This window comes from Ascaphus truei, chromosome 22 (assembly GCF_040206685.1).
Source record: "Ascaphus truei isolate aAscTru1 chromosome 22, aAscTru1.hap1, whole genome shotgun sequence".
In the NCBI taxonomy this organism is placed as follows: Eukaryota; Metazoa; Chordata; class Amphibia; order Anura; family Ascaphidae; genus Ascaphus; species Ascaphus truei.
Window position 1 is genome coordinate 3,576,032 of NC_134504.1, and position 27,917 is coordinate 3,603,948.

At 44.5% G+C, this 27,917-nt stretch overlaps 1 protein-coding gene across 1 annotated transcript in view; it reads right to left on the reverse strand.

Moving 5' to 3' along the window:
• The window catches only part of LOC142472602 (heparan sulfate glucosamine 3-O-sulfotransferase 3A1-like), a 63,005-nt gene extending 35,984 nt beyond the window's left edge, over positions 1 to 27,021 (reverse strand). The window contains exon 1 of the mRNA XM_075579676.1: positions 25,653 to 27,021. Within this exon, the coding sequence (XP_075435791.1) occupies positions 25,653 to 26,209 (557 nt within the window). The 5' untranslated portion in view covers positions 26,210 to 27,021. The remainder of the gene's footprint in view (positions 1 to 25,652) is intronic.
• Positions 27,022 to 27,917: the final 896 nt, after the last annotated feature.

The window sequence follows — 27,917 nt, forward strand, 5'->3', positions numbered from 1 at the left end:
GTTTTACGTAGCGCTTTACAGATACATTTTGCATGCACAGGTCCCTGCCCCGTGGAGCTTACAATCTATGTTTTTGGCGCCTGAGGCACAGGGAGATAAAGTGACTTGCCCAAGATCACAAGGGAATCAAACCAGGTTCCCCTGCTTCACACTCGGTGCCAGTCAGTGTCTTTACTCACTGAGCTGCTCCTTCTCCCTGAAAAGGAATAGGTTGTGTGATACTTTTTACTGGAGCAACATACAGTTGAACCCTGTGTGGTTCAAAATCTTCTAACTTATCAACTATTCATCGGTCAAACAAAGAGATGTACCATACTACCTGCTCCCTATGCCTCGTTTACTACACAGGGGGGATACAGTAAGCCGAAGGCAACATTTCTCCTTCTTTTGCCATCAGTTCCCAACTCAACTGGCACACTTCTATCTTCAGAAGCTAATTAACTTTATTTACTAAGCCATTATCTTAATTACTGTGCTGGTGAAGGACCCCAACCTCTATATTAAGCACTCGTATTCTGCATCATTTACATACAATTAAGACTACACAGGGATATGCAGAGAGTTTACCATTGCAGCCAAACCGTGATGGGAATACCATTTTGGCAGTCAAAATCTCCAGCAGACGTGGCAGCAGCACCTGTTTCTACCATGATAAATTGCACCCAAACTATATTGCGTGTTTCCATAACCTATTAAGCAGACACCCCTGTGTGTGAGTAAAGGGGTTACGTTTAGCAGATGTTTTCAGCATAGTGTGTTTCTCCAAGACAAGTCAGTTACATTCCCATTTGAACGTTCATTCCCCTGGCCCCTGTCAGATAATTGTTTATGAAAAGATGAATGTACATAATAACATCCATTGAAAGCCCTGTGATGTATGTGGTGTTAATGGATTGAAATGATCAGTTGGTTAATAACAACCATGCGTATATGTCAAAGCACAATGCAAGGGGACATTAATATTCCACTGCCACAAAGTGTTACCGTCCCGGGTTTATAGGGAGGTATGTGTGACAACCTCCAAGAGATAGCCCATGAATAAAATAGTGAATGGTACCCAGACATAATTGAACTGCCAGTGTGGATGTAGCAAAATGATGTTGATATCTTAATGGCGCCAGATAGAAGATGAGTAATGAAGGCAGCGTGAAAGAAAGATTTAATGAACACACACATCAGGGGATGACACGAGGTTCGGAATATCAACTCCGGGAGACTTCGGTGTCATTGGCTGTTCGCTGGAATTTTGCAAGTGTTATTTCTCTGTGAGCCAAAAGGTGGGCGAGCGACTCGCCCTTCCGGCTCCTGTATTAACACGCTTGCCAGGGAATGGGTCATGGCTGTGGGACGCTCTCTGTCATGGATACAATGTGTTTATCGAAACCGTTTGCTGCTGTAGGTGTTTGCTCACAGGGGTAACAGATATTATTCAGAAGTAGGGAACCTGTTTCACTGCCAGCCACGGGACGACCATCCAAATCATTTGGAGATATTCTTTTCACCCAATATCTTTGAGCGGTAATCCTCGCCCTTTCTTATTCCGTAGAACGCTGCAGATATCTGCCAGTATTCGTTTGGATAGTTCTGAGCCTTTGTAATAAAGGGTCTCCTGTGCTGGTTATTTTTGACATAGAATTAAAAGAATAGTAGGCAGAAAAATGAGACATACAGGCCCATATTTAGTGAGCGATGCTCTTTTGTTACACACCTCCCGAAGCCGAACACACTTAAAGGCCCATTCCCTGGAACGGGTTACAAGGTTTCTACCAGCATTGGCGTGACATAGCACGGCTTAGTAAATATGGGCCATAATGCTTGCATGCGATGGAAAACTGCTTCATAAACGAATCCACATACCAGCAAGACAGCAAAGTTGGCACCTTTGCAAAACCATGGCAGTGTTCAGGGCTGCCTATATCTTCATACCGTATATATCAGCCACTGACAGCTGTCCAGCTGCAGCATGACTGACATTCTGAGGCACCGTGGCAGGGAAAGCGTTCTGATAAGGATCTGAGATCCTCGTGCCGCGCCACTACCATTCTGAGCTGTACGGTTCCTATGGACTACCGGTAGAACAGAACCGCGGCTGCATGAGATCCTAAGGAATGTCGTATGGGCCGGATCTGTACGTTTTAAGCCTTCCCCCCCGATAATGAATGCAGCTTCACGTTTTTTTTAATTGACTAACAATCTGAATTTACGTTTGTTTATATCAAGTAAATGTCGCACCTACGTATGTCAAACCAGTCACCGCTAGGGAGGGCCTGTCAGGCACTGACAGGGTTAATATCAGAGTAGCGTTGCCTACCATGAGTACAAAGAGCTTCTTAAAGGCTATAGTAGGGGCGCTCAACCGCAGTCCACAAGCACCCCCCCCCCCCCTGCCCACCCCAACAGGTCAGATTTTCAGGATATCCCTGCTTCAGCTCAGGTGGCTCAATCACTCCCTGCTTCAGCAGATGTGACTCAATGATGCTGAGATATCCGGAAAACCTGACCTATTGGGGGGATGTGGGGGGGCTTGAGCACTGGAGTTGAACTCCCCTGCACTTTAGTATACACGACGCTGTGTATATGAAGAGTTGAGCCCCCCTGCACTTTAGTATACACGAGGCTGTGTATATGAAGAGTTGAGCCCCCCTGCACTTTAGTATACACGGGGCTGTGTATATGAAGAGTTGAGCCCCCCTGCACTTTAGTATACATGGGGCTGTGTATATGAAGAGTTGAGCCCCCCTGCATTTTAGTATACACGGGGCTGTGTATATGAAGAGTTGAGCCCCCCTGCACTTTAGTATACACGGGGCTGTGTATATGAAGAGTTGAGCCCCCCTGCACTTTAGTATACACGGGGCTGTGTATATGAAGAGTTGAGCCCCCCTGCACTTTAGTATACACGGGGCTGTGTATATGAAGAGTTGAGCCCCCCTGCACTTTAGTATACACGGGGCTGTGTATATGAAGAGTTGAGCCCCCCTGCACTTTAGTATACACGGGGCTGTGTATATGAAGAGTTGAGCCCCCTGCACGTTAGTATACACGGGGCTGTGTATATGAAGAGTTGAGCCCCCTGCACGTTAGTATACACGGGGCTGTGTATATGAAGAGTTGAGCCCCCCTGCACTTTAGTATACACGGGGCTGTGTATATGAAGAGTTGAGCCCCCCTGCACTTTAGTATACACGGGGCTGTGTATATGAAGAGTTGAGCCCCCCTGCACTTTAGTATACACGGGGCTGTGTATATGAAGAACCGCACTAAGGAAAGCAGAGTGTTAAAGAAGGAGGAGGTGAGGATGGACAGGGATTGTTCTGCTCAGGCCAGCTAAAAAAATACCTGTATATTTAAAGACAGAGCGCCAGAGCTGCAATGAATTAGCCTTGGGAAGCTAGAGACTAAGGGGGCAAATTGTATATACCCCGGAGCAGCAAGGCCGTTTTCGACCAAAAACTGCCCAAATGGCCTCTGCGGAATATATATAATTACCCCCTAAAAAAGTATCAACTGGAATCTCTACGCTTAATCACTGGCGTAAATATAGGTTGTTAGCATGCTAGTTTCTAGCCGCAGTCCGTGTCAGTCACTGCCCCTATCCCCACTGACACAGACTGCAGCTAGTAACTGTCACAGTACCACTGCTTTCTGTACCGAGAACTCCATCTCCGGGGAATAATAGCTTCATTAAATAGGAAGGCTGATCCAGTTAGATTAAATAACTCTGCCGATCCCCCCCGAGATTAAATGCCAGCTTAACTAAAGTCCGAGGATTAGAAATATAACACTGATTAGCTTACACAGAAAATCCGCTTCTTTTCAAGACATTATGTTTTCGATTTGACTCGCGGGGAATGGGATGTGTGTCTGGAAATCGAGCATTATCCGCGGGCAACTTCAGAGCTTGAATTATTAGGGCAGAAGTACACTGAAATATCAAATTATATCACATTGCTAGACAGTGTGCTTGTATTTGTCTCAATCACAGTCCCAGAATGCATCCACACAGCGTGATGCAATTACTTGTGGAAACATTTCCAATGGAAGTTTACATGATTTAATGACAGGGACATTCAGCAGGGATATGGGAAAGACAGCTACAATAATTCTACATTACCCAGTAAAAATGCTTCTTTGGCAGAGGTCTTGGATAGCTTTTAAAGCAGCCGTCCAAGGTGCCGGGTTTTTTTTTTTAACATTTATTTATTTTTCCCTTTAATATCTGCATCAATACAATCCACACAATGATAAGTAATTAGGTAAGTTGCCGATCGATCCGTTCTCCTGTGATCGATCGTCGAAGATTCGGTTTGGGGGTTCACTAAATGGCTGCAGAGGAGTACGCTGAAGTATTGTATTGTATGTCTTTATTTATATAGCGCAGCAGTAATACACGTGACAATCCTATAGATAACAAATAATATAATGCAGTCAGTGTGACTTTGTAAATGGTTGCCATAGAAACAAAGATAAGGCTTGTTACATTATCATACATTAAAAATGTAATTCAGAGTTGTTTTTAAAAAAAATGCAGCTTTGAAGGTGCAATCCCTGTTAGCTCGCACATAAAGATTTTTAAAACGATGTAACGATTAAATTATCTTCATTTTCAAAAAATGTCATCAGACTTATAGCAAAAATGTCTCTGTCTGGAATTCTTTGCAAATGAGGAAGAATTTTGTTTTTATCGGGGGGGGCCTATTAGTGGGGGTGGGTGGCGGAGGTGGGTGCGTGTCCCATTCAGACTGTGGGGTTTTCTCTCCTTAAGATATCTCCTAATATCTTCCACTTGTGGCAGACAAATGACCTCCTGCGAGTTGCCAATGGTTGGAATATACTTGGAATATACTTTGTACAAATCAGCAAGTGAAATATGAGGGGGCTAGCATGTTCGGACATGTCCTATATTTTCCCAAGGAATAACCCCCGCTCCCCATGTTAAAGCAGCAAATCCCCAACTGTGGCCCGCAAGAGCTGACCCATGCTGTTATTAGGTTTGGGAACCTCCACGTTACTGAGATATTTACCGTTTCATGTGCCGGTAAGATGAGAGTAAAATCGGAGATGGCCACCAGGGTCGTCCAATAGGAAGCTGCGATGTCATGCTCTGACGACATGGCGGCTTCCGATAGGCCCATGGGAGTGAGGCTTGGACTTCCGCCATCTTCCAAATGGGGCCAGAGACCACTGGCACATGAAAGGAAAGCAGAGATTTTCCCGGGGCTAAATGTAGTATGGATCAGCTTTGGGGAATCCCCCACTTCCCACTGCAGCTCCAAGTAAAATAAGGTAAAAACAGGGCTGAGGAAGGCAAGTAGAAAACCCGCCAAGGAGTCAACAAGCAGGGTCGCTGAACTGGCCCAAGTGAATTGGGTTAGACGCAGAAAGTCTGGTCACCAGTGTGATGATGGCGTTGAATCGAGACAGGAGGAAGGAAGAAACCCGACCCAATTCCTGACATTACAACCCCTCCATGCTCCTTCTCTGGTCTCCATCACATCCTGGGATTTAATAGCCCTATAAAAATGCCCAGCATTAAAAAAAACCAGATTGAGAACCAGGAGAAACCTAATCCTGACATGAACCCCATGCTCAGACTCCGCTGGCCCTTTGTGTTTCTCGAGGTCACGACCCGGGATTTATGGGCCGTTTGGTATTTTGCAGTATACACTCGGGGAAATTGCCATTGATCTACAGATCCTTTATTAAACCCGGTATCGGATATCAGTAGCTGAGTCCCCAAACCGTGCAGGAGCAGCGATGGGCAATAGTATTTACATCCAACACTGTACATGCCTGTTTGTTCTTGTGTTTCTAGAAGGTAGAGTATGTACAGTACAGTTTTGACATAACTGGTGGATCTCATTACCACTGGATGTTGTAGGAAGAAATAAGACTAATGAGCTCAATAGAGGATTAGACATATTAATAAATAAAGGCTATATCAAGAGTGGCCAAGTCCAGCACTCAAGAGCCACCAACACGTCAGGTTTACAGGATATCCCTGCTTCTGCACAGGTGTCAAAGACTGAGCCACCTGTGCTGAATCAGGGATATCCTGAAAACGTGGCCCCTTGGTGGCCCTTGAGGACTGCAGTTGGCCACACCTGGTCTATATAGATGTTAGCAATATAGATCAACATTCACGCTCACTGCTCTGCATCTGGATTTGGAGGCTGTATAAAGAGCTCTCTGGCGCCGGAGTTAAGAACGAGCCAGCAAGCTAAACGTGACACGCCCCGTGAACTCATTTGCATATCAATACCCAGAATCCTTATCTTCCGCTTAACCACTGGAATGCGACCAGAAGGGGGAAAGAGGCAGGCTTGGGTGACTTGCGGGCTTGGGTGACTTGTAGATCAAGTCATGGGTTCTCTAGCTGTGTCATCTTCCATTGGCCATTCTGACCCTACACAGATCATTCCTATAATGACTGGGACAAAAAGGGAGCAAACCAAGCAATATCCTACATGTGTGTGTTTTATAAATCAGTTCTGTACTATTAGATAAAACTTTCTACCTTTTTATTTTAAAATTCAACTCTTAATGCCATTTTTAATGAGTGTTATATACTGAGCATCCTTTGCTTTCTATAGCAGGTTTAGCCCCCTTCCCCAGCAGTGCAAGATCTTTGTAACACTTTCCTGTTTGTGATCATTTGTTGCCAATATTCCCAGCAATTTGAGCTGCAAACTGTAACAATAGATAATGTTACCTTAGTAATATAAGAATACATTGTAGCTGCTGAGTTACACTGACTGAAGGCTTGATTGAAACTGAAAGGCAGCCATTTAGTGAACCCTGGAAAGCAGGATTTTGCTGATCGATCACGGGAGAACCAATCGATCGGCAGTTTAGGCAATCAGCTTTCAATAAAAATAATGAAATGGTTCATACATAAAAACAAAAAAAAAGATTTATTTAAAAAAAATTTTTTAACTGCTTGGATTGAAAAGAAAAAAGCGAGACTAAGGAGCCCCAGGCTCAATGTATCAATGATGCAATGTTGTTATTTTGTTGCAACTCACAACTCACGCTAAAATATACCCGCGCTGGGCAGCGTCTCTGTAGTAATCTGAGCTGCGTCATTTTTGGGTATGTCTGCGGCAAGATGAATGGGAGGGGTTAGGGCGGAGTCACATTTGCATAACGGCGCGGTTGTCTTTATGAAGAAACACGTGCGACACGCGTGTTTTCCTGCGTTGGCTTTTCCTGTCACATTAAAGGCGGCGCAAGTACATTTTTGTGGCGCAGAAAACTAACGCCGTGTGTACCAAATTCTACAAGAGTAGAGATAGACTTTCAGGCAGGAAAGAATGGTCATTTCTTTGACATCACTTTGTCAACAAGGTTGACAGGGTATTTCTGCTGAGGTTACCCTGTGTGATCCAACTTGCTATTTGGGGAAATATCAATAAAACCTATTACCCGACGCACTCAAAATATTGGGATGTATCTGCAAGTAGTGTGAACAGATGAATACAGATTAACAGCGACGGGTTTAGCTAGTCCTGGTTTATATCGTATTCAGTGCAGTTACTATCAGGAGGTGACATAAGAACATCAGCTGATACTCTGGTGCTGTGGGTTATTACAACACGAGAGAGGTTTGGGAAAAGACAAATGATGTAATAAACTCAAAGTTTTACTCTGCTGGGGAGAGCGAGGGGTAACTGTGAGAGGACAGCGAGGGGTAACTGTGAGGGGACAGTGAGGGGTAACTGTGAGGGGACAGCGAGGGGTAACTGTGAGGGGACAATGAGGGGTAACTGTGAGGGGACAGCGAGGGGTAACTGAGGGGACAGCGAGGGGTAACTGTGAGGGGACAGCGAGGGGACAGTGAGGGGACAGCGAGGGGACAGTGAGGGGTAACTGTGAGCCTCCCAAACAAAACAGGTCTTCACCTCACCGCAGGTAACGATAATCTCTACACAAATACAATTAACCCATTCATTGAAGAACTGTGTGTTACCTTCATTGCTCGCCAGGAGGAATGTGAGGAGATTTGTTTGCCCCGGGGGCGTCTTGAGTTTCAAATGCAATTCTAGAGAGGAGACCCCAGGGCTTAAATACTAAATGTGGGAAACTGCTTTTTTAGTACAAAAACTGGCACGTGAAACTTAAATTCAATTACGCTTGCGTGAGCTTATGTACAGCCCCGAAATGTCCGCACACGCACCCCCAAATGATTATTCTCTTTGTAGCGCTTAGAAATGGCCGGAGTTTGGCGTACGGAGGTCAATAGATTATATGAAAAAAAAGTGTTTCTGCGCGACACAAAATCAATGAAAAGTGCATCAAAAATCCTTCGACAAGTTCAAGGTGGTGTAAATCCGCGATTATAGTGACAGCGCGCGTGTGCGCGTGATGCCGGTACCAACTAATGGTGGCACATGAAGGCGCACATAGTGCGCTACGGAGCGACAGACTGGTGCAGAGACTAAATCATTTGTTTTTGTAGCGCGACAGCTGCTTCACGTGAGCAGTTTAGCCAATGAGGGCGAGGCGCTTACGTGTGTCACGGCCACGCCTCCGCCGCGCCTCCCTGTCGCCTCCCGATGCCTCCTGCCTGCAGTGCATGTTTCACGTGCGCGCATGCGCTATAACCGCAGCCTAAGACGCTTGTTAATAGAATTAGCGCACACTGAAGTTTCTATGTATCCACCCAGAAATGTATCTGTATGTTTCATGCATAGGTTTACAAAGTGTAACACTGACACAGTATGCCTATTATAAATAATATTACACTAATAAGTTACATATTTACTAATACTCGTTATAAATGAAACAAAATTCACGTCATTCTGTTCTAATTTAAATTGTATCAATGAAGGATGCGTCAAACAACAAATCATGCATCTTATGAATGACATCTTAACACACTTAGATTGTAAGCTCTTCGGGGCAGGGTCTCCTTTTCCTACTGGTACGTTCATGTCAGTAGCGCTTATTCCCACTACATGTTATAAGATTATACCACCTGTATTGCTGCTGTGAAGCGCTGTGTACCTATAGAGATATACATACATGCACACAGGTCACACGTGAAGGTTTGTATACATTTTTAGCATTGACATTTTTTTGAAACAAGGCAAATTTGGGAAATATATGTTAGCGCAGGGGGTCCTCCTTCCACGAAGCTCCATACTGAACGTCGGCGAACAGATGGAGCCCGCAGTGCGCAGAATACATGTTCTGCGAGATCATACCGCTTGACTGGCAGCCTCGGGGAATTGTTGGTAATCATCCTTAATTAGAGAAAGGGCGAGCAGATGAATCCTGTGCAAACCTTACATCCGGAGGTATCACCTTCTATTTTCACCTGGTGCTCAAACCCAGCGCTAAAAGTGTTTGTTTGGATAATGGCCAATCAACAAAACATCAGCGCGGCTGCTAATCACGACTTTAATACGTTCTTAACAACTTGCAATCATTTCAATGGGTGCGTTTCAAGGGACTCAAACGCCATTTTTTTTTGGTGTGGTCTTAAAATAATGCTGACAAAGTGTGCGGAGATATTTGGGCGCGGTTTTGCCCAATGAGAATCAGGGTGCGGTGTATAGGGGAAGAGTTATTACAGGGCAGTATGTTGAGTTTTGCACCTGGGAACGGCATTATTTTTCACTTTCACCTCATCAAATATCTTCTCCGGGCCTCAGCTTAAGCTCCTGTAGCCTGGAGGTTTGTGACACGGGAGACAATGGGTTCGTACGTCTTTCTCTTTGATGCTTTAGTTTTCCCACCGCAGCTTGGAGACTCGGATAATAAGCGTGCGCTGCTATGTCTTTTACCAATACAGGCAGTCCTCGCTTTACACGAATGGCTTATCCAACGCTGTGCAATGCATACCTAGGTTCATTTTTACAACGCTAAGACGGCTTATCCAACGCTCTTACAGCGCTCTGCAAAGTTGTTTATGTGTATATAATATATATATATTAAATAATATTATATTATACTATATAATATATTATATTATTATATTTTATGTTATATTATATATATAATACAGTATATACACTATATAATGTATGTGTGTGCTGCGTAAAATATTTGGTGTATTTTAGTGTTAAAAATGCCTTCAGGAACGGAACCTTTAATTTAAACAGTGTTCCTATGGGAAAACGTGTTTCGTTTTAAGACGTTTCGCTATCCAACGCCATTTTGAGTAACGCATTGTGTCGGATAACCGAGGACTGCCTGTATAAAGATCCATGTCGTAGTAAGCCGGCTACAGAGCTTTTAGCTACTAGATAGATTGTAATCACATAAGAGATGCATATATATACTGTATGTGTGTGTGTGTGTGTATATATATATGTATATACACATTTATTTATATATATCTTATATCTATATATAGTATGTAGTTCCAACCCCCCCCCACCAACCAAGCAAGCTCACAAGGCACCTAACCCATAACCCGACCATAATGTTCCCACCCCGCCCATCACAGACACCTTAATAATGACTATGCCCATCTCATGAAGTGTTCCATATGTAACCCCACCATTATTTTACCAACTAAGGTGCTAATGTGCTGGATAAGGGCGTTATATAAATGTTTTTTATAAATAAATGGAATCCTAGGGAAAATCGGGGATACTCTGCGTTATAATGTGATATTCTGCAGCATGACCGGATACAATATCCTTGGTTAAATCTGTGTGTGTGTGTGTGTGTGTGTGTGTGTGTGTGTGTGTGTGTGTGTGTGTGTGTGTGTGTGTGTGTGTGTGTGTGTGTATATATATATATATATATATATATATATATATCTCTAATCAAGGGACTAGGCGTACAAAACTTGCATTAAATATGTTGTTTTAATCCTCAGCGACCCAGCGTAGCCTTTTCCTTGAAAAGTAACGTAACACATTTATTGCACTGTTAGAGTGCCTGCTCCGTTCATTTTTCTACATTATGCTTTTTAAAATACTTTAGCAGCAGCAGAAGTCTATCCATAGACGATACCGTTCTGTGGCTAACGAAATGCTTTTATTTGTGCGAGCTTTCGAGATACACAGTGTATCTCGAAAGCTCGCACAAATAAAAGCATTTCGTTAGCCACAGAACGGTATCGTCTATTTATTTTTTGATTATTGAAGCTCAGCTAACACGGTACTGATACCTCTACATTTATATATATATCAATAAAAGGGGATAGCACAGTTTAGCTGTAATAAGGCATGTACAAGCAAGTGTACACATGATAGGTAATCAATAAACATATATTTTACCCAGAGCTAAGGCACAGAGAAGGGAGGACACAGCACATCCAGGTAAGTGATCTAACAAAGAAGTGTGTTGTACAGAAGACAATGTCAACATTTCGGTTCACCTAGGGAACCTTCATCAGGGTGAGGTGTGTGTGTATACTATATGTGTGTGTGTGTGTGTGTGTGTGTGTGTCTGTGCTGTCCCCGGCATTACATTCACATGATTCACAAGCAGGTGGGAGCCTTGTAATAAACCTGTGAGCTCCCAGCTCTCTGATCCTGCCTCTTTTTAAGGACATTAATCCGGGTTTTGGTGTCGCATTTAAAAGCAGCTCCTTGACACGACGACAATGCGATTAGGAAGAATAATAGGAGATAATGACAGGTTACCGGAGCACGCTGCCACGGCAGACAAAGGAATTCAGTCAGGCGACTGAAATGTTTGCCCAAACGCTGTTCTTGTGTTAAGACCTGCTCCTCCTGTCCTTTTGCTTTTGCGCCAGAGGGCGAGATTATCCTGTCACCCTGTTCCCACAGGTGTCGGATAAAATATTAATTAAGTCAATCACTGGGAAGATAAGAGCCAATGTGTTTGGTACACCTGTGAACAGGTGAGGACGAATAACTGCCCTGTAGTAACTGTGCCCGGTAATGATACCCCGGGTATATAGACGCAGCTTTCCTATATAGTACGCAATGTGTATTAACCCCTTTGGAAAGGAGGAATACTGTTGGTATTGTTTTTCTTTTTAATACACAGGCTTGTGGGTTCAATACCAGACTCCGTCACTTATACATATATATATATATATATATGTATATATATTTATATATATATATATATATATATATATATATATATATATATATATATATATATATATATATACGTATATGTGATCTGAGCAGAGCCGCCCATCTTCTATGAGGTATTACTAAACTAGTTGTTCCTGTGATTGGGAGAAATAAACCATGTGTCCTGGGTTTTCATGAACAGGAAGGTACTTTAAATCCTGGTGGATAGAGTTGTACAAACGTTCCCCAAATGTGCTTCCCCTGTGCTTTGCTCAAGAGAATGTGAGAGCGAGTCCGAGGTAACAGAGAAGCCAATGACGTATATACTCCCATAACAGAAAGAGAATCCCTGCGCTTCTCCCTATGGGATAGCAATCAATGGGGAATGTGTATATATATATGTATATATGTATGGTGTATATACCTATAAGAAAAAAGGAGACTTTTGGTATACATCCTTTGATCCTCTTCTAGGTATATAATCCCAAAGCAAGGTCCCATTATTTCACTTCACTTACATGTGAGTATCTGTACTGGTATATACCAGTTTTTAACTGCACTAGGTTACATAAGCATATGCTTTGATATTTTAACCCCTTCAGTGCTTATTTCACATAACACTAGTATGTATTTAGCGTAGGGACCTGCTAATGAAACTTACCTTGACGTGGTTAGCAGGCCTGTCATTATTTGATCAAAGGATGTATACCAAAAGTCTCCTTTTTTCTTATAGGTATATACACCATACATATATATATATACACATTCCCCATTGATTGCTATCCCTATGGGAGAAGCGCAGGGATTCTCTTTCTGTTTTGCACATTTGTATGGCCAATCCCTTCACTAGCTGCATGCTCCTTATACGGAGAAGCGCGGTGATTATATTTGTATATACTCCCATAACAGTCCTCTGTACAACACGTGGAGGCGTACTGTACCTGTGATTATTTGCATATACTTGCATATTCAAATCAGCGTATTTCCCAGGTAATTCTGGTGTGTTCACAGGTACCTGTCCGCCAGTGTCACAGATTTCCCGTTCGGCCTGGGTCTACGGCGGCAAAATTTGGGGAGGGCGATAATTTCCGCCCCCGTATAATTTTGCTGCTCTATCCGGCCTATCGCACCTAATGGGAAGTTACTCGCCTGGGTCGGCCGCCTCCTCGCTGCCGCCCTCGCGCTCCTTTGGAATCCCTGCGTCAAATGATGTCCTCAACGTGATATCACACCATATCTTGTTACCATGGCAATGTGACGTTGCGACTTCAAATGACATCATGACGACACGTTTCCATGGCAACGCGCCACCGTTCGAGACGATAACCTGGAAAAAATGGGGCCTTTGGGTAGAATGCTTCCCTCATACGTGGTTTTTTAAGAAGAAGAGTCTGATAGAGCACTGGTTTGCAACCTTTTTTGAGAAGAGGCTCCCCTGGAGGATTTGAAAAATCTCTGGATCCCCCTCACAGATAACACGCTCTCCCACTCTCCTACACATCTGAAACATGTGTGCAGCGGGTTGGTCCCACGCTGTCTGGACTCATGGAGGCTTCTCTCCCTCCTCGGTTCCAGGCTCGGAGAGGACCTCATTGTCTCCGGATGGCGTGGGAATCTTTCTGCTGGGCAGCTGACGGAGCGTTTCCACCAGTGGCATGCTGCACCCGTGGCAAAGGATCTCAGCACACCAGGGTAACCTGGCACCCTTGTTAAGAACCACTGTTTTAGAGGGTGATCACGTGGACGTGAATGGTGTCTCCAATGAAGATGAGACTCCCTCACAAATGTGGACGAGTTGAAAGGTGATCCTGACGGGATTACAACCAGACACGGGAGCATAGTGAGTTTGCAACATACAACTTACATGTAAGTCTCTTTTCACTTCATCTCTAAAATGCTCATCAGTTAAGAACTACAATATATGGTATAATAATAATAATAATAATACTATATTTGTGTCATTAATATCCTGAAAATTAGTGGAAGCCAAAATAAGCTGATACAATATGATGAACCAAATTAAAATCATAACTAAGTCCCATCTGACACTAGACGGAAAGTGGATGCCTATGGAAACAGCGTTACCAGATATCCTACAGATCTTGGGCTAATTACATTGTAGTAACATATTAAAAGAAGGCTGCGTTGGAGGCCTCCTGGGAATTTCACTTCCAATCTCGTTAAACACAGGCATCAATGTATTATTTTAGCTTACTGCAGGCAAATCGCACTGAATCCCACAACAGCAGGGACAGTAGGAGGGGCGGGGCGGGGGGTTCAGAAACACTTTGGTTGAACAGGGACAATGGATTGTTTGTAAGTAGGGGAGAAGGTGTTTTAATGGAGCCAGAACATTTAACCACATCAGTGCCAGGCGGTTATGCAACACGGTTCTGCGGAGTTACTATAGGATATAGTGCAGCTTAAGTCATTTATACAACATCGATCTTTCAAACTGTAGCGATAGTTTGTGGCGGAAAGTGTCGATTGCTGTTACAAAGAGATGGATGGCAGTTATTTTGTATCCGCTTATTGTTCCCTTACTTGTTCGGTGTGAGAACTATTCGTTAGCAAAGCGGGGCACGATCGCTGGTTCAGAATCCGGACTTCACTCATTCGACATTCAATTTGGACTCTGCGTTGAGTTGGAGAACTCAGCGTTACATTTCAGCTCCCAGTCGAACTTCAAGAAGGAATTTTTGTTGCTGTAAATTGTTTTTTTTATTGCTGAACCTTTGTGGGGGTGGGGGGGGGGACTTTTTTTTCTGGAAAGTTTGAAAAAGTTTGATGAAATTTAGAAAAAGATGTGTTTGACATATTCCCCCTCATAATTGTTTTAAAATACAAAAACAGTCGCGCTTCCTCAAAACCGAAACACACATTTTTTTTGGAATCACTACGCCACAGAAAGTCCCCACCCTTATTAGTTAATATTGACCGCTATATTTCATTTTTACCGTTGTCCGTACTGCTTTGAGTGTGGGTATTGTACAACAGTAAACTCTGAGCACTGAATGGGTTAATCATCTATATATATATATATATATACACACACACGCACACACACACACACACACACACACACACACACACACACACACACGCACACTGTTTAGCTCGGTGGTCCACGATACCCAATAAAAGTGGTGGCACTGTGCATGTTTTAAAGAAAGATCTTTTATTGGGGTGAAGTTCTTTGGACGGCTTCAGAAAGATGTAAGCAATATTTATGCTGTAAAATCGCTCTCCAGCTTCCAGATCTGATATTGCAGATATGGCGTTTCCTGTATGGAGGGAAGAGATACCATCGGGTGTTTCAGGAAATATGGGGGTTGGCATAATTAATGTGACAAAGTGTCTCCTCTCCCTGAATATTACTCAAGCTTTGTAGACTTTAGTTGTGTTTTCCATTGTGGATAATTTGTTGAAAGATCTGATCAGTATTGAACCCCTCAGTGCTGGAGGAAGATGCAGAACGAGCTTTTATAGCTTTTGTCAAGATTCACAAACACAAAATTAGGAGTTTTGAAAAGCAAAAATAACGTTTTCATTGAATTATCCTGAGACACGACTGATGATAAAAAATTAATGAGTCTGCCTTCCAATGAGCGAGACTGCCTTCCAATAAGCGAGACTGCCTTCCAATGAGCGAGACTGCCTTCCAATGAGGGAGACTGCCTTCCAATGAGGGAGACTGCCTTCCAATGAGGGAGACTGCCTTCCAATGAATGAGACTGCCTTCCAATGAGCGAGACTGCCTTCGACTGCCTTCCAATGAGCGAGACTGCCTTCCAATGAGCAAGACTGCCTTCCAATGAGGGAGACTGCCTTCCAATGAGGGAGACTGCCTTCCAATGAGGGAAACTGCCTTCCAATGAGCGAGACTGCCTTCCAATGAGCGAGACTGCCTTCGACTGCCTTCCAATGAGCGAGACTGCCCTCCAATGAGCGAGACTGCCTTCCAATGAGCGAGACTGCCTTCCAATGAGCGAGACTGCCTTCCAATGAGGGAGACTGCCTTCCAATGAGAGAGACTGCCTTCCAATGAGGGAGACTGCCTCCCAGCGAGTGAGACTGCCTCCCAGCGAGTGAAAGATTGGTTGGAGGGAGACATAGAAGGAGCTGGTATTTCTTCTTAACCCCTTCACTGCCAGAGAATCTGCAGTGCATTGCAAAGCAAAAGGGTTCAACCCCTCACCCATCTGCCATCTAATGTCTCACTGAGTAAAGGATCAGCCATTACCCCCAGTGCTGAGTATGACTGTGGGATCGGTACTAAGCTAAAGAAGAGAAGGGAGTCTATAATGTAATATAAGGACGCATGTAAGGTGGGAGCAAAGCAGGAAAGAGTAAGGAAGTGTGGAGGGAAGAAAGAGAATGAAATAGAGAGAGAACGATGGGAAGTGATAAAGAACAATACAAAATATTAGAGGGAAGAGAATTGGGAGAGGTGATAAACTGAAAGAAATGGGAGAAAAGGTAGGAGAGAGGGACAGAGGAGAGGGCTGGTTGGGGGAGAAAACAAGGAGAGAAAAACCTTATGGGTTAAAAAAAAAAGGAGGATTTTGGAGAGAAAAGAAGTTCAAGAAATGAAAAAACGCTTTAAAAATAAGTGAAGGAATGAGAAAGCTACGTTCCCCTGACGAAAACGACGTCTAATCTCCAGTCTTTGTGTTGAGATTCTGATGGTATCCAGTGGTTACTACGACCATTCCCGGCAAAGTTCTAAAGAGCTGGCTGGAGATCTCACCAGCGGCAGAGGAACCCTGCGGGCACGGCGCCTCGGCCTTATCTGGACACTGCAGTTAGACTGATGGTGGCTGCTATTTCCAAGTGCCATTTCCCCAGGGGCCCCCGACCCTTTTGTTATGTACGTTATATATTGAGCTGCAGCTTAATACGTCTTTGCTGTACTTCACTGGTCGTGGCCCGGCCATCTGGTCCCATTTGGGTTTGCTCCAGCTGTCACCGGCCGTATATGCCGCCCCAATCTTTGCAGATACAGACACACATTTGTTGTCCCATTCCTCTGCACATTTCCCAGCTCTCGCTCCACTGCCGCTTCTAGATATAACACCAGACGTTGCCAACTCTCGGACATGCACTCCATGAACCCTTTACCCCTTACACACACTGAAGGGAGCGCCTGGAGTGCAGACAGTGATTGGCCAAAGTGCATATAAACCATAGCGGCTTTGTGCTTTACATCAGGAATACTAAGTAACTCTGACAAACAACAAGTAACACGACTTTGCACCGGGATTTCAAATGGTTTATGCTACAAGATAAGGAAGGTCGAGATTCACATTGTATCCACTCAAAAATGTGTCACTGACCCTTGTCCCTGTCCCCGTCCCTTTGTCACTGGCCCCTTGTCTCTGCCCCTCGTCTCTGTCCCCTTGTCATTGCCCCTTGTCTCTGCCCCTCGTCTCTGTCCCCTTGTCACTGCCCCTGGTCTCTGTCCCCTGAGATCTTTCTCAGTCCCCTGTTCCATTTCTCTGTGTCCCCTTTTCAATAGGTTTTTAAGCCCCTACTTCCCATGTGAGTTCAGGTCCATCCAAACAAATGGGACTGCAATCTCCTCGAGCACAAGGCAGTGGCTTCACACCATACAGTAATTAACAAGGGTGTGCCTCTCCGTTCCTTTCCTGCCCCAGAGAGAAAAGCCGACGTGCCAGCAGACTGGCTGTAAAGTCAGGGGCCCCCACGAAGTTGGGGGACACTTGGCAGGGGTGCACATGTTTGGACCATCTGAGCACGCAGCAGGCACCAAATCCGACGCCCCCACAAACTCTCCGGTGTCTTCTCATGCTCTGTGCGGGTGAAAAGGACCTCAACATACAGGCTGGGAAAACCTTGTAGGATCCAGACACACAGCCGGGCCCAGCTGTTGTGAAGAATGCAGCAGACCACGGTGGGCTGGCAGCAGATCCACGACCATTGGCGAGTTGGGGTTTGCTGCGTTTGGGATGTTCAATATTTATTCAAACACTGTTGACATCAAGTTAAAAAACTCCATGACATCATGTTAAATCAGCAACCCCCTTCCGAATACATTTAGGGCAAGGACTATATGATGATACATTGTCTTGATCGCCAAATCTCAAATCCCTCTCCCCTTCTGCTATTCCTAAAGATGAACGAGTTAGTAGTATTTATATTTATCCTCGACTTCGGCAGTTTATTTTCTTGCATTTCAACCCATCTCCTTTTCTAGGGCTCCATATCTCGGGTTAGGAGAAGTTGCATGAAGGTAGGCGGTTCCAAAAACATAGCTAAATGAGTTTTGAGTCAAGCAGCACAGTTTGAAACGTTAAAGTACAACAAATAAAAATACCACGTGTGAGCACATTCCCGTGTCTCAGACAGGTCCACAAACCTGCCCTTCCCCATTATCTCTTAGCATACAATGAGCACTCGCAGCGTATCACTTTTTCCTTCTTGTCCATTTTAACATGGGGCCCCTATAAGCTTATTCCTGCCGCGTTACATAGCTTTCTCAGTACAGGCTGGGTTACAGAAGTGCAGAGCCAGTAACCCTTCTCACAGACAACTCGTTCAAAACTTTAAAGTAACATACATGCTAAAACTCACTTATACAATTCCTTAGGTTTCTTTACTATATATAAATATAGGTTATAATTTTAGATACAGCCATTGCTTATAAAAGTCTGCCACGTTTCATTGGATTCCACGTATACTGTGATTTTACGTGGAAATTGTGCTAGTTCTATGGAGCAGCGGTTCAAGTGAGAGGGGGGGGGGTCTACTAGCATAGTACCATTGCAACATGGGGAATCCACGGTTGAGACACCCCTTTAAATAGGGGCGTGCAGCTTTTAACACCTCTCAAGCTCAACCACTCGTAGAATTACCAATTAGACTGTAAGCTCCTCGGGGCAGGGACTCCTCTTCCTTAATGTTACTTTTATGCCTAAAGCGCTTATTCCCATGATCTATTATTTATATTATCTGTTATTTATTTGATTACCACGTGTATTACTGCTGTGCAGCGCTGTGTACATTAATGGCGCTATATAAATAAAGACATACAATACAATTCCATGCGGACGGGCAGAGCGTAGGGTAACATGATTGGGATCAGAAAGGTAAAGTGGATAGAAGTGGAAATCCTTTATCTGCGGTAGATCTGACATTGCCAGTGTGTGCGCAGCGGTAATTCCACCCCGGCTCCCTGCGCCGACATAAATAAGTGGCGCTGTTCCAGGGAGCTTAGCCATAATCTTCCAGGAAAATATGTGTCCAGTCTCCATGCTGTTTGGACAGCCGACCGGACGCCTGATCCCCAACGCCTCTTCTGCGACCCGAGGCACCGAGCACACAGATCCGCTCCTGGAGTCTGGCAGGCTGTGTTTCGGTAACCCTTTGAAGTCTGAGTCGCACTCCTGGCACTTGCACCGCAGGAAAGGTTGAAGTGTGTATCACTAGTACGTGCGCATGCGCGTGCGTGTTTCATTTCAGCCACTCACACTCGCTCTGTCCTCACTGTCGAGACACCAACAATGGGGGAAAATGCCAAAGCCCCAGCAAAGTGCTTGAAGGTTTTGTCATTTTACTAAAAAATTTCTCCTGGTGCTGAACCCCGCTATTCCGAGATCTCCTGGTGCTGAACCCCGCTATTCCTAGATCTCCTGGTGCTGAACCCCGCTATTCCTAGATCTGCTGGTGCTGAACCCCGCTATTCCTAGATCTCCTGGTGCTGAACCCCGCTATTCCTAGATCTCGTGGTGCTGAACCCCGCTATTTCTAGATCTCCTGGTGCTGAACCCCGCTATTCCTAGATCTCCTGGTGCTGAACCCCGCTATTCCTAGATCTCGTGGTGCTGAACCCCGCTATTCCTAGATCTCGTGGTGCTGAACCCCGCTATTCCTAGATCTCCTGGTGCTGAACCCCGGTATTCCTAGATCTCGTGGTGCTGAACCCCGCTATTCCTAGATCTCCTGTTGCTGAACCCCGCTATTCCTAGATCTCGTGGTGCTGAACCCCGCTATTCCTAGATCTCCTGGTGCTGAACCCCACTATTCCTAGATCTTGTTACACTCTTTTTTATGTGCTGGTAAAAAAAAAGTTAAATGAGATATGGCTACAAGGATTATCTAGTGGAAAGCTGCAATGCCATGTTCTGATGATATCTGAACCAATTGGTCCCGCTGTTTCTGGGGACCCACACCCCTCTTCCCTCCCCTCCACCCCCCCAGTTCCTGAACTTTAAGCGGTTACATCCACCAAGCAAAAACAATCGTTTAGTGGACAAAGTGTGGCCACTGGAGTCAGCTCATGTCCAGCAGAGGACTTGCCGACATTCTACGGGTGACCTCGTTTTTATGTTTCGCACATATCAGCTTGGGAGCCGGAAGGTCACTGAAGGTCATGACCTGCAGAACAACTCCCGGCTACATAAAAAAAAAAAGTGTGGAGCGCTGCTTTAAGATTGGAGTTTAGATGTCATTTAACGCCAGGTATAAGGCAGGGCAAACTTCGCAAGTGGTTTCATTTACCATCGCCACAAGACATTATATATATATATATTTGCTTTTTATTGCAGTTATCTGGACGCGATAACTGCAATAAAAAGCAAAAAATATATATATAAAATATGAAATATAATGCCTTGTCGTGAGATTACTTTCTGAAAAAGTAAGAGGGAGCGGCTCAGTGAGTAACGACACTGACTGGCACTGAGTGTGAGGCAGGGGAACCTGGGAGAAGGAGTGGCTCAGTGAGTACAGACACTGACTGGCACTGAGTGTGAAGCAGGGGAACCTGGGAGAAGGAGCAGCTCAGTGAGTACAGACACTGACTGGCACTGAGTGTGAAGCAGGGGAACCTGGGAGAAGGAGCGGCTCAGTGAGTACAGACACTGACTGGCACTGAGTGTGAAGCAGGGGAACCTGGGAGAAGGAGGGGCTCAGTGAGTAAAGACACTGACTGGCACTGAGTGTGAAGCAGGGGAGCCTGGGAGAAGGAGCGGCTCAGTGAGTACAGACACTGACTGGCACTGAGTGTGAAGCAGGGGATCCTGGGAGAAGGAACGGCTCAGTGAGTAAAGACACTGACAGGCACTGAGTGTGAAGCAGGGGATCCTGGGAGAAGGAGCGGCTCAGTGAGTAAAGACACTGACTGGCACTGAGTGTGAAGCAGGGGAACCTGGTTCAATTCCCGGTGTCGGTTCCTTTTGACCTTGGGCAAGTCACTTTATCTCCCTGTGCCTCAGGCACCAAAAACATAGGTTGTAAGCTCCACGGGGCAGGGACCTCAGCCTGCAAAATGTCTCCGTAAAGCGCTACGTATAACTAGCAGCGCTATACAAAAACATGCTATTATTATTATTAAAAGCGGGCGACCGAAAGTTGCTGTTTCGTTGCTGATTGATCTGGCGGAGTGGAAGTTGTAGCCGTACTTCACCAGTATAACGGAGTGCGGTGAGATCACGAGCGGAAGTCAAGTCTCCCAAAACCCCACGGCTGACTGGAGCAAAGATGAACACAAGACACGATGGGTGACTGCTTCACGTATCGAGTTAGTACACAACCCTCTGTTAATGGACTCGTAGTAATAATAATAATAATAATAATAATATCATCATTATTCCTTCCACTTCGAAAATTCCACCAGAGACTAGGAGGCGGAAAGAGGATCCCACCCCTGAGGTGGCTGCACTAAGAAAAAAGGTTTGCTCATTTGCATGTCATTACCCAGAATCCCTGGCTGCAGTGGAAGCACTGTTTGCTAAGAGATAATGGGGAAAGCCAGGTTTGCAGCCCTGCCAGAGACTTGTGAATGTGCTATTATTATTTGCTGGGCCCTGAGATACAATGTTGATAAATACATTGAAGGGCTGTAATTCTTACTGCTCTGTTCATACGGCGGATATGAAGGGCAGACACTTTCCGCCGCCCCTCCTGACACTGTCTATAAATCAAAGTATTTAAGAGTGTATTTTGCACTGAAAATGTGTTTTTAATAACCTGCTGTTAACTGAATCAAATGTAAGGATTTGAAGCAGATTGTTAACCAGGAAATGAAAGACTTGCTCCCCTATTCAATTCCAGAAGCTGTTACTGCAAAGCCAATGGTGCTGCACCTTCTATGCATATTAATGGCAGTTAATGTGTTGTTATCTATGTATTGACAGCTCCTTGCAACACCGCGCGGGGTTAAAGTGCCTTGCGTTTTCCCTGCTTCAGCTTGCCATTTTTGGAGGGTCAACGGGAAGAGTTAACACAGGAATTGATGCACATACATTTTTTCTGCATCAAAACGTAAGCTTGAGTAGCAACGGCAGAAACCGCGCTGGCTTATCACCTGCGTCAGATTGCAGAATATTTGTTAAGATTATTCTTACAAGCAAATCTTCCACTGGGGGGTTGGGGGGGGGGGGGGGGGGGGAGCTGGTGGATTCACTAAACTCCGATAAGGGGCATCGAGGGTGGATCCGGTATTAACTGGCGTATGTCTACGGAAGTTGGATGCCGGATCAAGCTTCGATAAAGCGTTTATTGGATTTCATGGTCCACTTCCTTGTTCCCTGATAAATACATTCGTTAGCTGGTTAGTGCTGTGCAATCATGTTCTTAACTGGAGAAGTGTGATCTTGGCCAAATTCGCTTTGTCTACGTGTTGCTCGAACGTGGAGAGAGAAAAAGAGAGAGAGAGACCTGTTTAGTCATGTACCTGTTGGGTATAGGAGCAGCTCCGTGAGTAAACACACTCACTCTGTAAACAGCAGCACTGAGTTTGAATCAGGGGAACCTGGTTCAATTCCCGGTGTCGGCTCCTTGTGACCTTGGGCAAGTCACTTTAACTCCCTGTGCCTCAGGCACGAAATACACAGAGTGTAAGCTCCACGGGGCAGGGACTGTGTCTGTAACATTCCTATGTGCTGCGCCTTATACTGTAATTATGATGTGCAGGTATCTCTCCACGTCTTGTATAGAGGAGGACTTTGGGTGGTTAATCTGTGAAATGGGATTCGTGTCTCCAGCAAAACCCATATTTCCGGGTGTGCGGACTCTTCCTCTGTTTGTAAACCTTTAAAAAGTTCAATTTCTGGCAAATTAAAAAAATACGCCGATGTCTGCAAAGTTTGATATTGTGGGTGAAAGATCGTCACGTTTCTTTTCTTAACCCCTTGGGGGTAGTGGGGCCTCTAGGGCATTGCTTAATGTCATGTATATGGTCAGAGAGGGACGCTGTACAAGAAATGCCATTATAATGAAAATGTAAAGGGCTTCTACTGTATTTCTCAATATAAATACTTTTTTGTTTGCCCTGCGTACTGTTTTACGAGCGTACCCGAAGGATATCAGCAGATTAACGCTGTAAACGCTCTGTTCATTAAGGAACTTTTCCATGTAGGTTCAAACCTAGCGGAAAACAATATCCACCATGTAGATCCTACAACTCAAACCAAGGCTTCAAAAATCAACCCTGGAATCTAAAATAAACTTAATTTCTTGCTACAAAGATATTTCAGCAATACACGCCATAAATGTAATGTTTTATTTGGTGTCCATGTTCTAATTGTATCACTGTGTCAAGGTTTAGGAAACAGTTAACTGCGTATGTCTGTCAAACACCCCCTTAATATTTACCCCTACAGAAAGGAATACTTTTTCTTACCATTTTTAAACGGCTATGATTTAACATGGCGTCAAAAAACTCTAACTAAATGTGAGTGGAGTTTCTGATTTTGAGCAGATCAGCTGGGAAAAGAAAATAGGATTATTACTGCACTGTACAATATACTGCAAATATAGGCAGAGTATTTCCGTACTTATGTAACATAAGTTGAACTTGGTGGATATATGTCTTTATCCAACCTCATCTACTAAGTCACTAAAAAAGAGGACGAAAGAGGGAGGGAACTTTATTTTACAAATAACCTCATTTTAATTGAGAAATGTAGCGTAATGTTTCAGAAAATACGGCTTATAATTATAAACTACATTTTTGTAACAGATTTCAACACCGTTAAGTGTTTTCTCTAACGCTCAAGAAGTTTCTTTAGAACACTTTTTATTTCATGTAATTATGACAATATATATTACGTGGCTGTCAAACAATCCGTTATAGGTTGATTTCATTTGTGATTGATTTTCCTGACAACCCCTTATGAAAAGCACTAAAATAAATTGTTAAACATAAACATGATGAGATACGCTGGATAATACAAGAACTCTGATTCTACTGCTGATACAAAGCAGTTGTACCATTATGAATTCTGTATTATTAGTATCTCTACTACACAAAGACTGTTCAGCCATGCAAAATAATTGATAGCTTACTGTTCTTGTCGTTTTATGGCTTTTGACAAACCAGTGGAAATGTTGATTGCTAAAAACATTACTTTTTAAATGTCCTAATCCAAAGCACAGAGCTAATAAAATAAACACGATTTCACGTTTCAAAGTTAGAAACTCACATTTCAAAGTCTAACTTTAAATGAGCATTTGAAATGTTGCATATGTTTGGGGATTTTATGAAATGCTTATTCCCTGAGATGCAGCTATCAACATGTCTGTAAAACACTCTCACATCTCACTGTATATATGTCGCTGGGCACAGTGCGTTGGCATGCTGTACTTGTTACATGAAACATTAGCTAACTCTTTTGGAAAAGGTGTAAGACAAATGAATCCTACAAAGCCCAAAGAGAGAGCTTCTTCTAAAAAGAATCCCCTTTTATTATATGAAATAAAGTGGTACTATAACGATATAAATGGAAAACTGATTTTATCCTGACTGTCAATCACATCATCTTCTCCCACTGTATATGATAAAAGTGCAATTACAGGCGGTCCTCGGTTATCCAACGGAATCCGCTCTGGAAGTAGCGTGGGATCGTGAAACCGCTGTAAAGTGAGTCCCATGTTAATCAGTGGCGGTGAGCGTTGGATAACGCATTCAGGCGTCGGATAACGCATTCAGGCACCAAAAAATGGACCGTAGGGTTGCATTGTAAAGCGTTGGATATGCCATTCGTTGTAAAGTGAAACGTTGGATAACGAGGACTACCTGTACATATGTGCATGCATACGTTTATACACAATGTTATATATATACATATATACATGTGTGTGTCTCACATATGTGTTGCAGCCAACCTGATATCTATCTATTTCACATGCAGAGGAAATATATATATATATATATATATATATATATATACACACACACACACACACACACACACACACACACACACACACACACACACACACACACACACACACACACACACACACACACACACACACACACACATACACACACACACACACACACACACACCTGTGCTGAGGAATCTGCACTTTACAAATAAACAATAATATATATATAACTAATAAAACAGGCATCCTGTGTATATTGTGACTTGCACCTACAGTGCATATAATAAGTAGATCATCAGACTGTATATGCCATTTAATGTCATATAAATAAATGCATAACATGCATGCCCTCTTTACCCCAGAAATGACTATGTACAGTAAGTGTGTAATTTCTCCAGTGTTGGCCAGAGTGGGGCAGTGGCGTCTCACAAATACCGTCTCAGCAGCACAGAGGCTGGGGCATCACAGGGTACAGTGGGATACCTGCCTGTGTCTGTGCCTCTCACTCACCTGTACCAGTCCAGTCCCTTGTCGTAGTTCCTATCAAAGAAGTGAGGCTCAGCTCCCACCGCCCTGATGTCCGGATGGACCCGGAGGAACTCCAGCAGAGCCCGGGTGCCACCTTTCTTCACCCCAATGATGATGGCTTGGGGAAGCTTCTTGCTCCCTTCCCCTAGGGGGGTGAGGGTGCTATCAGCTCCGGATCCTCCAACACTAGCTCTGGCCAACACCCCACCTTGTCCAGGGTATACCACCCCGAAGTTGGGGAAGAGGCGACTCCATGGAGCTCCCTGCTTCATCTTCTGTCTCTGGTCCCTCATCTTCTGCAGCAGCTTCTTCCTCTTCACAGACTGCCAGATGGTCAGATCTGACCCCAGGTAGCCAGCCTCCTCTTCATCAGTGGCCCCAATAATTGGCCCTGGCAGGCTTTGGCAGCGGTCAGCCAGGCAGTAGAAGACATAGAGGGACATCAGCAGAGAGCAGAGCATCAGCACAAACTTCTTGAAGATGCTTCTGGACAAGGGCTCAGGAAGGGAAGCAGTAAATGCCATAGTAGCCCAAGGCATGGTGAGCTCGCCATGCTAGGCTATCCTGGGTGCCAGTGCCATAGCATTAGAACATCCTACAACCTCAACTGGATCACCCACAGCCAGCAAGGGGGGGGGGATGTCTATATACCTAGGGAACTACCCTACCCATCATAGCAGCTTCCACCTTAATAATAAAAGCCAGAGCAAGTGCTGATCTTCTCAATCAAAGCAGCCTCAGAAAGAATTAGATTTCTGATAAAATCTCACAGTCCTGTTTCATGAAAGTAAATGAAAAAATATAAATATAGGTTGAACTTGTCATATCTGTAGTGGAGTTGGCAGGCTCAATTCCCCCTGCTGCAGCCAGGCAGGTCCAAAATAAAACAAGAGAGGAGGGATACAGGAGGAGGAGGGGGGAAGAATGGTATGCAGACCTGATCATCAGTGGCATTCACTCCTGGAGAGGCTTGTCCTTCTTATTCCTCAGGTCCCCATCCAAAGCATCATGAATAAATCCAATTAGGGACGTCCCACCTTGATTAAGTGACCTGCCTCAGCATATCTGGTGCGCATTCCGTTTGTCTCTTTATAGCCCAGCCTCACCTCTTTGGGGTAACCATCATTATTAAATATAAGTCCAGTATTTAAATGACCAGGGAACCCAGGTGTGTTGAGATGCTGGTAATTGTTCTTGGTAAAGGGGGAGGGGGGGAGGGGGTGAGAGAATTAGCTGCCCCCTTCCCTTAAAAAAAAAAAAAGAAGGGTGATGTATGTTCACCTTCTGTACCCCAATAAACTCCCCTCCATCCTCAGCCCTGTCCCACTCCCCCTCTCTTCATCCTTTCCATCTGTCACTGCTCCCCGCACGTGGGTATCAGCGTAGAAAACTTCTACATTACATCACAACACGGGAGAGGGGAAGGCACCGACCAATGGGAACAGGGGTTGAGATTATTTGGGGGCGCGGCCTGGCCAATCAGGAGAGAGGGAGGCGTGGCTATGGCTACACCCCCTTGGAGAGCTGATTCTGGTTAATTGCAGCCCCTCATGTAATAGTGTAGGTGCCTCGTTTATTATCACACTGAGCTGGGTGGTATTATCACACTAACCCTGTGAATCTCTCTCTCCCTTTATCTCTCTCCTTCCTATACTTCTCCCTTCTCCTTATCACACTAACCCTGTGAATCTCTCTCTCCCTTTATCTCTCTCCTTCCTATACCTCTCCCTTCTCCTTATCACACTAATCATGTGAATCTCTCTCTCCTTTTATCTCTCTCCTTCCTATACCTCTCCCTTCTCCTTATCACACTAACCCTGTGAATCTCTCTCTCCCTTTATCTCTCTCCTTCCTATACCTCTCCCTTCTCCTTATCACACTAACCCTGTGAATCTCTCTCCCTTTATCTCTCTCCTTCCTATACCTCTCCCTTCTCCTTATCACACTAATCATGTGAATCTCTCCCTTTATCTCTCTCCCTCCTATACCTCTCCCTTCTCCTTATCACACTAACCCTGTGAATCTCTCTCTCCCTTTATCTCTCTCCTTCCTATACCTCTCCCTTCTCCTTATCACACTAACCCTGTGAATCTCTCTCTCCCTTTATCTCTCTCCTTCCTATACCTCTCCCTTCTCCTTATCACACTAACCCTGTGAATCTCTCTCTCCCTTTATCTCTCTCCTTCCTATACCTCTCCCTTCTCCTTATCACACTAACCCTGCGAATCTCTCTCTCCCTTTATCTCT